The sequence below is a fragment of the Abrus precatorius genome, unplaced genomic scaffold (assembly GCF_003935025.1).
Source record: "Abrus precatorius isolate BTA unplaced genomic scaffold, Abrus_2018 Scaffold9, whole genome shotgun sequence".
Lineage (NCBI taxonomy): Eukaryota > Viridiplantae > Streptophyta > Magnoliopsida > Fabales > Fabaceae > Abrus > Abrus precatorius.
In genome coordinates, this window is record NW_020874439.1 from 2,864,543 (window position 1) to 2,876,588 (window position 12,046).

The window sequence follows — 12,046 nt, forward strand, 5'->3', positions numbered from 1 at the left end:
ATTTTCTAGTTAAAATTCTAAAGAATTCTAAAATAACCATTTTTTCCTTTACTGTCCAAATATATACAGTCTAGCAATTTAAAATTCTTCTATCCAAACAAAACTTAAATCTAATAAATCCGGTAGTTAAGCAGTTTGAATTGGTTTTTCAATACCAACAAAATTCATTGAGAAAACACAAACTGCAGAAAGGAGGGAGATCCAACCAGCAAATATAGTTTCCTTATCTGTTAGGTAAAAATAAAGAAATATTGAAATGAAGAAGAAATCTGTTAGGAAAAAAGCATGCGAGGATGAGACATATCAAAGAATCAAAAGGAGTAGTAACTAGTAAGAGAAAGAAAGGATGGGCAAGCAGCTTTAGGTAAAAACAGGGCTTGCAAATGCAAATTTTTTATTAATGTGTTATATATGTTTGAAAAACCAGTCAAGTGACCGTTCTAGATAATCCTTATTATATTTGTAATCTAAGTAAGAAATTTACTATAGCACCTGAAAATAATCCCTTACAAAACCAAATTGACAATCCTAATTAATCTGCATCTCGTTACACCTCTTGAGAATTGATAGGAGGATCAAAGACAATAAACGCTCTGAAAGCTGAAATCACAGATAAAACAAAGAAGCAAAAAAAAGTAATCACATGGAGGATTATAGCCAACTTCACTTTGCTGCAAAACATGCCATAAGAACTACAGGCTTCACTCCAAGAATCTTCCTTAGCACCATGGTAAACCAGGTAATATATCTCCGTTACTGCGGCTACTGATGTGATCGTTAAATAAGCTATAATCTGTAAAAGGGATCAATTGTAGATATGTTAATAAGCCAAAAGATCCTTACAGCTCAACGCTATTAGTATGGCCATATTGAAGAACAAAAGTAGATGTGAAAGAAAGATATTATATTAAATTTTATAAATTTTAATAAAAACATTTTATAAATATTTTCTTATCATGTACTATATTTCAAAGGTTAGAAAATTTTTTAATTTTATCTTGGTAATATATATTATTAATGTTAATAAATAAATGATTTTTATCATATATTTTTATTTTAAAATAATTATAAAATTATAATATAGATTTAAATATGTTTCTTATTCTTATACTTGTTATGAGATTTTGATTTTAAATTTAAAAAAAAAATCTATTTTTTTAATTTTTTTTCTATTATATATTTTTTAATTTTAGTCTATAATCTTTTAAAATTTAATATTTGAGGAATATTAGTAATACATTTTTTAACACACTCTTTATTATTGATTACAATTTATTGAAAACTAAAAAATATAAAAGAAAATCATTAATTTAAGAATTAAAAAAAGTAAAACTCACGTTATTTTTGTAATTTTTAATAAATTTTAAATAATAAAAAATATGTATTATAAAAAGTATGTTAAACATCAGTTTCCTATCATCAGAGTTCAATGTTTCGATCCTTTGTAATAATGTGACAAACTAAGAATTAAAGCATGGCAGCCGCGTGAGGCGAGGACGACCCTGAATTTTTTCAGTCTTCATTCCTCCAGGTCCTCACAAATATTTGCGAGAATCAACAAGTTATATTAAAGTTTTTAAAATCATTAAAAATATATAAACCAATATATATATATATATATATATATATATATATATGTATGTATGTATATTACAATTGATTTTATTTTAAATTTAATATATACTTATATAGATAAAATTAATAGGTGTATTTATTGATAAATTAATAAAAAGTATAAGATACATATACAACAGTTAAAGATAAATTTTAAGTATATATATATGTATATTATGCTGGATGGGGAACCTATGGGCGGGGAAGGTAATTTTCATCCTCAGAATAAGTCCTCTCAGTACCTTGGAAACCTGACTTTCCAAATAACCATTATAGGAATAAAAAATGTAATAGGTGTTTGGTTGAGAATGGAATAAAGGGGAAAGAATAAACGTGAAACCTGATCAGAGAGAAAGAAAATCCAAGCCTTGGATACTAAGAATTTGAGCCATGAGGAAGCCGCAGCAGCAAGAGCATAACAAGCACAGAGAGCGCTAACTAAGACCATATACTTGAGACCAGAGAGATCGTTATATTTCACCATTCCGTAGCTGCTGTTGTCCTCCTTGTTTGTCACAGTGATCCATATGGTTGCCACTGAGAATGGGACCGAACAGAGCCTCAGAGCCCAATCAATAAGCTTAAGCATTGCAAGATGATTCTTCTCTGATGCACTATCATCAATTTGTGTTCTCATTTTTCTTATGCAATCAAATTGGTAGAGGGATCTCACTCACAAACATGTATTATATACACACACATACCCCGAATGCCTTAGTGGGGTTGGTGGGAATATAGTGGGAAACGCTTTTTCAGAGTACTTTGATGCTTCTTTTATCGTGTTCTTGAATTAGCATCATTGTTTCCACTTCCGCATGCCAACGTGGCCTTCTCTCTTTTTTCTTTTTTTTTGTGATTCATGTTCATACTTGGCTATTCTAAAGGTGAAATCATTTTATTTAAATTTGATTCAATTACTATTCAACTTGTAATGCTGATGTTATAGTTCATCATCATCTTGTTTTAATCTTAATTCAATTAATATCCAATTTAAATTTATTTTTAATTACAATTCTTTGTTTTTGGTAGGTGATTTTAATTTAATTCTACTAAATATAAAATTGACTGTAAATCGAGTTGTTAAATATAAAACAATAAATCTAATTGATGTATCTAATTATAATTAAAACAATAAATCTAATTGATGTATCTAATTATAATTCTGAATTGAATTCATTTTGTTTATTCTAAATGTTATATTTAGAACATCTAAAGCTTAAAATGCTAAATCCTCAAATTTTAAATGAAGTTAAATATAATATTCAATGGACCTTGCAAAGTTGAATTACCTTTTTGGTAGTCAAGTACCCACTACGCATGTAAAACGAAAAATATTGTTGGGTTACGCTGGTAAAATGGAAATTAAAATGAACAACGAAGATAAATTATAAATTTTAACTTACATTTAAAAATATCTTTCAAGATTTATTTAAAATTTATAAACAATAAAATATTTTTAAAAAATTCGTGAAATCGAACTTAGAATTAGAAATTCAATTCTTATCTAGTCAGTTGATAAAATATGAATTGGAAGTACAATTTCAATAATTAAGCTAAATACTAAGTATAATTGCATATGCCAAAAAACTTGTATAAATATTCGTTAAGATTTTAATATCTTGTCAAACTGTAATTTTATGAAGGTCGTTTTATTATTATTAATTTAAGATTCTCACGTTTTACTTTAAAATAGATTAAAGAAAGTGGGATAATTGACCCATCAGAATCCAATTACTACCTCTAGATCGATGTGGCCTAATGTTTATGTTCCAATGATGGATGTAAAAATGGTGTTGTGTATAAGATTTCAGTCCGAATTATGGGACTATGCTTTGTCACTTATGGATTGGACTCGAAAAGGCAAGTGGTAGAGAGCCCATTGATATGCAAAGCCTCGTCGAGAATTTAGAACACTTGTTTTCTATTTTGTCATGTTGCTGTATTGGCCCTTAGCCTTGGTCTCTGACTCTCTGTGTTGTTATTTATTTATTTATTCGGCTATTTATCAAAAACAAAAGAAAATAATACATTCATATCCACATTTTGGATGTTAGTTGGATACTTGGATGAAATAAATAAATAAATAAAAATTGTTGTAGGTGATATAATAGAAAAGGAAAAAAAGAAAAAAAAAGTGAATGAAAAATATTATAATTAAAAAAAATTGAGATTTGTTAGTTGTAGGATTAAGTCTGCCCTATTGAAACGTTACGATATTGTTACTGATGATTCATATTTTGTACTCACATTTATAACTTTATTACATCTTTCAAAATATCTTTCCTTCTTTACTTATTTCATTTAGCATATTTTTGCATTTCTTACATTAAATTGGAGTTTTCATGAATATTTGTTATCCTTACTTTATATTTCATATTTTCACTATTCTGACCTTTGTCCACTATTTTGGCCATAACTTTTTCTGTAGATATCCTTTTTGGCTGATTCATTTTGTAATGGATTCCTTACTTCCCGAGCTTCAATTTGGATATATGGATCATGCTGTTTGGAGTTCAAAGCTATTTTCTATTAATTTTTGAAATTCAGACTTAAAACATACCTTTTATATTTAAGGTTTTTTTATTTAGGATTTTTATTATAATTACTTGCAAAGGCCTTGGCCTATTTATTTCCGTTTTCATTTAAGACTAGTATATATAGGGGTCAAAAGGTTGATTTTGAACATTTCTCCTTTTTCACCTCTCCTCCTTTTCCTTTTATAATTTCATTTTTCTGTAAAGACCTTTTTTTTTTCTGCTTTAAGAGGAAACCTTTTCGTTTTATTCACTTGCTTCGGATTCTGTTGCGTTTTCAATTATTGTTTTCTCATTTACAGGTTTTCTGAGAGCTGTGAGATATGTCAAAAAGCAGGAGGGACCATCACCCGGAGGAATGAGATGCCTTAGCAACCTATCATCTTCTGTGAGATTTTTGATGTTTGGGGTATTAATTTCATGGGCCCTAGATATTCTTCTAGATATTCTTACATTTTACTTGCTGTTGATTATGTTTCCAGATGAGTGGAGGCAAAGGCCACCAGGACTAATGATTCTAGGGTTGTTTCAAATTTTCTTCGGACTAACATATTCTGCAGGTTTGGTGTGCCTAAAGCTGTTATAAGTGATCAAGGGAGCCACTTTTGTAACAGGACTATAGCAGCATTGTTCCAAAAGTATGGGGTGACACACAAAATTGCTACACCATATCATCCCCAAACTAATGTGCAGGCTGAGGTATTTAACAGAAAAGTCAAGCATCTGTTGCAAAAGTTGGTTCATCCTAATAGGAAAAATTGGAGTAAGTTGTTGGATGACGCTCTTTGAGCCCAGAGAATAGTTTACTGGACACCAATAAGCATGTCTCCATTTCATGTGGTGTTTGGTAAAGCATGCCACCTTCCAGTGAAAATTGAGCATAAATCATATTAGGCAGTAAAAAGTTGTAACATGACACTTGAGCAAGCAAGAAAAGAAAGAAAGCTTCAACTTCTAGAGCTTGATGAGATACCCTTGGAGGCCGATGATAACTCTATGATGTATAAAGAAAAAGTCAGAAAATTCCATGATACAAAAATTCTGAGAAAAGTGTTCTTTGTGGGACAGAAAGTGTTATTGTTTGACTCTCATTTGAAACTGATTGCAGGTAAGCTTCGATCTAGATGGGATGGACCTTTTGTGATTACTAATATTTTTCCTCATGGTGCAATTGAAACTAAGGATGAAGCTACCGGCAGAGTTTTTAAAGTTAATGGTCACTAGCTGAAACTATTCTAGGAAAGCAAACCTATGGAGAAGGCTCAAAACATAGATGATGTATCTTTAATGGAGCCTATTCTGATAGGGGAAGTGTCTACATAGGCACTTGGGGCATTCTTTTCTCTTACCTTATTTCTTTTCATTATACTTTCCTTTAGTTTTCCATGCATGTCTTTTTACTTTATTTGAACTATTTTCATGTGTTTTCATTTTCTATCAATTCCCATTTTGCGGACAATATTTCATTCAAGTGTGGGGTGGAGTATGCCTTAGCATTTTTTTCATTGGATTCCTTTGCTTTTAGATTTCATCGGTGTGAGCAACTTTTTATTTGTCAATTTTAGTTGAGATTTTCATAACATGATAGATTTGTTTCTTGCATTTGAGTTTAGCTAGTTTTTCATGATAATTAGATTCTGGATCAATGATTGGTAGAATAATTACCCTAGTAAGACTTGGGCTTATTGTCTTTCTTGTGTGAATCACTCATGTTGACCTGACTCTTTTTGAGATTATTTCTTCACATGCACATTTAATATGATTTAGGCCTTCTTTCACATTTTAACTACTTAGCCAAATTGACTCACCTTACATTTATTTCACTTGTTTACCCCTTTGAGCCTTATTAACCCTTTCTTGATGATTTTGCAGCTCATTACAAGTCATGTAACCTAAAAAACCATAAATCACCCAACCTTGGAGATTAGATGAGCTTTGGAATTATTTTTGGAGTTGGTTAAAAAAAAAGTGTGGGGGTATTGTGTTATATTGTGCTTTGTTTGAAAATTTCAATGCATTATTAGTCACTGGAACAGTAGCTTGAAAAAAATTGGAAAAAAAAAAACAAAAAAATAAAAAGAATCCAAAAACCAGAATTTTAGTGTTGAATTTTAGATACCTTTCTACTTGTTTTTAACTCATTCTCCATTGCTCTTCTTTCTCTTAGTTTTTAGCCTTGTATACTTTCTTTTATCCCACCTTTTCTCTAGTCCTATTGATACAAGTCTTATTGATCTTTTGATGCATGTGTTTCAAATAGTAAAAATTAGAGGCTCTTCAAGCCTATGATTGTGCTTACTTCCATGATGTGCTTTGAGTGAAAATGTTAACCTATACACTTGAGACAATGAGTGATACACACATCCTTGAGAGAATTTTTGCCAATTGTGATCCATGATTTAGTTAGATTGAAATTCTTCTTTACTTTTTTGTCTGGAACATATCCTTGATTGTTTTTAATTCTTTTATATTTTGATTGATGAATTTATTTTCTTTCTTGCTCACACCACTTTCACTTTAGGATCTATTGAATTTTTTTTTGCTTTGTTTGGTTTTGTCTTATTGTCTTTTCCTTTCTTTTGCTTGGAAGTGCAAAAGCTTAAGTGTGGAGGGTATTTGATGATTCATATTTTGTACTCACATTTATAGCTTTATTACATCTTCCAAAATATCTTTCCTTCTTTATTATTTCATTTAACATGTTTTTGCATTTTTTGCATTAAATTGGAGTTTTCATGAATACTTGTTATCTTTACTTTATATTTCATATTTTTGCTATTCTGACCTTTGTCCACTATTTCGGCCATAACTTTTTCTGTAAATCTCCTTTTTGGTTGATTCATTTTGCAATGGATTCTTCACTTCCTAGGCTTCAATTTGGATATATGAACCATGTTGTTTAGAGTTCAGAGCTATTTTTTATTAATTTTTGAAGTTCAGACTTAAAACATATCTTTTATATTTAGGGTTTTTTTTTATTTAAGATTTTTATTATAATTATTTGCAGAGGCCTTGGCCCATTTATTTCCGTTTTGATTTAAGACTAGTATATATAGGGTCAAAAGGTTGATATTGAACATCTCTTCTTTTTCACCTCTCCTCCTTTCCCTTTGATAATTTTGTTTTGATAATTTCATTTTTCTATAAAGACCTTTTTTTCGCTTTGAGAGAAAACCTTTTTCGTTTCATTTACTTGCTTCAGATTCTGCTGTGTTATTGTTTTTTCATGAATCATCTCGTCACAAGTGTGGGTTGCAAGATCGATTGATCGCTCTGAGTTTATCTTTTTTTTTTGTTGCAATTCTTGATTAAGTATGGTGCATGCATAATTCGATTGAATTTGGTTTTATTCTTGAGTGTAATATTGATCGATTAATTACTTTTACATTTGAGATTTAGGTAAATTCGGTATAGTAATCCTAGTTTGCGTCTGTGATTCGTGATTTCAATTTGTGGTTTTAATTCTCATTTTTGTTTTCCATTTCTTTTTATTTTTTGTTTTCATTTTTATCTTCCAATTCATTTTGTTTTCAATTTGTTTTTGTTTTCATTTTTTTTTCTGAGTTAACTTAGATCCATTTTCAAATTTTAAACCGTTTTCAAATTTTAAATTCGTTTTTAGTTTTAGATCTGTTTTCATATTTTAAATTCGTTTTCATTTTTAGATATGTTTTCATATTTTAATTCGTTTTCAATTTTAGATCCATTTTCAAATTTTAAATCGTTTTCAAATTTTAAATTCGTTTTTAGTTTTAGATCTGTTTTCATATTTTAAATTCGTTTTCATTTTTAGATATGTTTTCATATTTTAATTTGTCTTCAATTTTAGATCCATTTTTAAATTTTAAATTCATTTTTAGTTTTAGGTTCATTTTCATTTATATTGCTTTCGTTTTAAATTACTTTCATTTTAAATTTACCTTTAAATTACAAAACTCCCAAATTAACCACCGTTGCATGTTTAAAATTGAAAACAGAATGAATTTGTATCCGTGTGAGATGACCTATGTTTGCTCTCTATATTACAAAATTAATTGAAAAATTTAATTTTATTTGACACCATTACGACGTGTATGTCAATTACCAAAGAAGAAACTGAGCTAGAATTTGAAGTTCGATCTAGAATTGGTAAGTCCAAAAATCCTTCAGTGAAGTTTGGAAGTTTGGAGGAGAAAGAGTTTGAAGAGAGAAAGAGGAAAAGGGAAGGGAGGAAGGAGGTTAAATCCCTCATTTGTTTAAATATTTAATATTGAGAAAGGAAGATGACAGGGGGTTTAATTATATAAATAATTTTAAAATTAATATTTTTATTTTTTAAATATTTTAAAAAAAATTATCACTTGAAAAACTAACATTTTTTTTAAAAAAAAAGTTAAAATCCTATTTGTGAAATAGTATGAAAGAGTGTGAGAAAGAAAATCTCTTAACACGAGGGAACTCAAAAAATAAGCTTTTGAAAAATTTTGGAGGGTTTAAAATTCCCCCAAAACCTTTCTCTCCTAATTAAACAACTCCCAAACAAGATTAAATCCCTTCCGTCCCCGCCTCTCCTAAACCTAACTCCCAAACATAACCTTATACTTTATTTGATTTCAGAAAAAAATGAAAAAAGAGAAATAAAAATATATTATATAGTATTAATATTATTCTTTAATTTTATTTTTTTAATATATTTGATCAAATAATAAAATTGTCTAATTGGACTGACTCTGAAATGATATAACCTGATTTGCATTGAGTAGCATCCTAATATGGATTGAACAAAAAAGGTTTGAAACAATTCAGACTTTAAAATGATAGCCCAAGCCAAGATTAACACTTTGCGGGTAGCAGATTTACATGGGCAATCTGCTTTTATAATACTTTTTAAAAAAAAATAATATATTAAGGATAAAATACTAAACATTAACCATATTTTTTTTAGAACATTAAAATTTAGTTTCTCAATCATCAAATTATTTTATTTAACAAAATTAAAATAAATACTATAATCTCAAATATTGAAAACAAACACTATAAATAGTTTCTCAATCGTTTAAATCATCCCAATATATTATTGCAATGATCTCTTTCATCGTAATAATCTTTGTTATTATAATCTAGAATTAAATATCGATTATGTTAATATATCATAAATACAAAAAAAATTCATAATTTCAATTTCATAAATAACACTTTTAAATTAAAATAAATATTACATAGAAAAAGGGCTGCCTTTCTCAAGCCTTCGTGAATTTGTGCTTAAACAAGTTAAGAAGGCTTGAATTTATTCAATCATTTCATTTAATGTTCCAAAATTTAATTTTTGCGAATATGTTTTAGCTATCGTATCAAGTAATCCTATTTTGTTATCCTTTTCAAATACTATAAATAATATTTTTTACCAACATTATAAGTTAATATTAAATCAAGGTTTTGTCAATGACTCAAGATCTGCTGTGGCAAGTTTGAAATACTTAACTTCTTATATAATGGAAGATTAGTAAATACAAGATTAATCAATTTAATTATTGAATTATCCTATATTATCTTCATAATCATATATATCAAGTTTCACATAATTTAAACATACATAGATGTATTATCTATAATTTAATATTTATTCACATTTTAAAAACTTATTATTTGTTAAAATTAAATAATGCAATGAAATAACTATTAGTTTTTTTTTTTCATGAAATTTTGTAAAGTTTATTTACTTGATAAGAACATTCAAGCCCAATAGTTAAATTTATCAATTTTGCATTCTATTAAAAGTTATTAAGCGATGTAAATTTTAAAATTTGACACTTCATGTCAATAAATCTTGCCTTATTGCTTATTTAAATCACAAAAATATGTAACCACATAGTATCATTGAAAAAATTCCTTTCATTTTCAAGCTTCAAAAGAAGATAAATCTTAATCTATAACACCTTCTTTTTATTCTATTTATTAATTGATAAATTGTTTTAATATTATGTAGTGTTGAGATATGTTTTAAATTGAATGGATTAGTGTTTATTAGAATTCTGGTACAGGGGGTTTTGCTCAAGCGGAGCAGATCTCGCTCAAGCAAGACTGAACGCTCAGAACCACATGATTTTAGGGCAATCTCGCTCAAGCATCTCGCTTAAGCAAGAATAAGATAGACTTGACTTTACTGTTCTCGCCCAAGCGAGCAGAGATATCGTCAGGCAAGATGAGTTGCTCAGAAAAAATAGCCAACTTTCTGGACGACCCTTGCTCAAGTAAGAATGACCCTCGCCTAAGTAACAATATCAGAAAATGCTTGGAGAGGCCACTGTCTGGTGTTCTCGCTCAGGTAAGAATTTTCTCCTCAAGTGAGAGCGCACAGAGTTGAGGGATATTTAAAGAATTTCTAGCATGGAAACTTCATTTCATTTTCATTTCCTACGTTCTCTCTCTACTTTCTCTGAACTCTCACTTCCTTTTTTCAAAGAAACCTAATCTAAACTCTGATCTTTCTCGAATCTAAACTTGGACATCTAATCTAAGCTACTTCAAGTAAGTTTCTCTGAGTTTGATCCTATATTCTCAGTTGGTTTTATCTTTCTCAAGGATATCTTATTGTATCTAGGGAAAAAATTTATGTTTTGAGAGACAATCTTCATGAATTTCTCTTTCAATCTTCATCTTATGGTAAGGAGGGCTCTATTTTGTCTTTTACTCATAGTGCATATTTTGTGCTCATGGAGATATTATTACATAATTATTGTATGAGAATATTTGTTTGGATAATGGGATTTGTGAAGGAAAGTGGATGATATACGTATTTGACTGGTTGGTTTGAGTAATCATATGTTGTGTTATATGTTGATATGTGTATATGAGAATTTAGCTAAAAAAATGTGATGAGTAAATGTTATATGATGAAATTTTTTTGATTATGATAAAAGGTTAAAGATACTGGTATGAATGACTTAATGATTGAAACTATATTGTGATGTTATAAGTGATGTGGATTTAGTCCAGAAATGCTTTACTAAGAATGATATTTTAATTGGGTATTGAAAGCAACATGAAAAAGGAATATGGTATGAGTATAAAATGTTGATTGAGACTAGTGTGAATAGTTACAAAGATACATTGATGGTATATAGTTCAGAGATGATAGGAAATTTGGGAAAAACATAAAGTGGTGAGTAACATTTGCGTATGTGTACACACTTTTTCTGAGAGCGAATGCTTTACATGGCCTCACACTCATTTCCTGATTAGACTCTTGACTATACTTTTGCTAAAGGGTTCGTTCTTGTATATGTTGTACTGTGTACATGGGCTACCTAGCGACTATTTACCTAGTTGAGTAAGACCTCAAGAAGTGCTAGAAGCATCGTATTTCGGTGATCACAGTACACTAGGAGTGTGTATTTGAAAGAAAGAAATTTAATAATTTATGATGAATTCATGTATTATGACTATGTGATAATTGTTGTATGTTGTTTTGTGGTTGAAATTATTATGTTTCCTTTTATTCCATAACTATGATTATGTTGTGATGTTGGTCTTTGAAATGAAGTTGTGTTTAATAATAAGATAAATGCTCATCCTTACTAAACTTTCCAGGAAATAAGAATGATGGCACCCTAAGAGCAAGATAGATTAATAGATAATCATGTAATAGAATAAATTATGTATTTAATGAGTATTAGAGGTTTTGTTACTTTAAGTTTGCTACATATAGTGACAATGTACCTAGACACATTTATACTTTGGAAATGGACCTATATTATAGTATTCTTTTAGACTTTCCTTTAAATAATAAGATCCATCATGCTTTTTGTATGGATATTTATAGAGGAACGGTTAGAACTCTAGCTGCTATGAGGTATCTGTGTACTTACCTTGACCATGATCATTTTAGAAGACCGACCAGAGTAACCTCTGAGCAAGTC

The 12,046-nt window shown here is 29.1% G+C and overlaps 1 protein-coding gene across 1 annotated transcript; it reads right to left on the minus strand.

Annotated features, from left to right (window-relative positions):
• Nucleotides 1-514: 514 nt before the first annotated feature.
• LOC113851346 (CASP-like protein 2D1) lies at nucleotides 515-2,286 on the minus strand. Its single transcript, XM_027481809.1, has 2 exons — nucleotides 1,955-2,286; nucleotides 515-793 (listed from the first exon to the last, which is right to left on the minus strand). Exons 1-2 carry the CDS (start codon nucleotides 2,249-2,251, stop codon nucleotides 548-550), a joined length of 543 nt encoding a protein of 180 aa, XP_027337610.1. The 5' UTR covers nucleotides 2,252-2,286; the 3' UTR covers nucleotides 515-547.
• Between the last annotated feature and the right edge of the window lie 9,760 nt (nucleotides 2,287-12,046).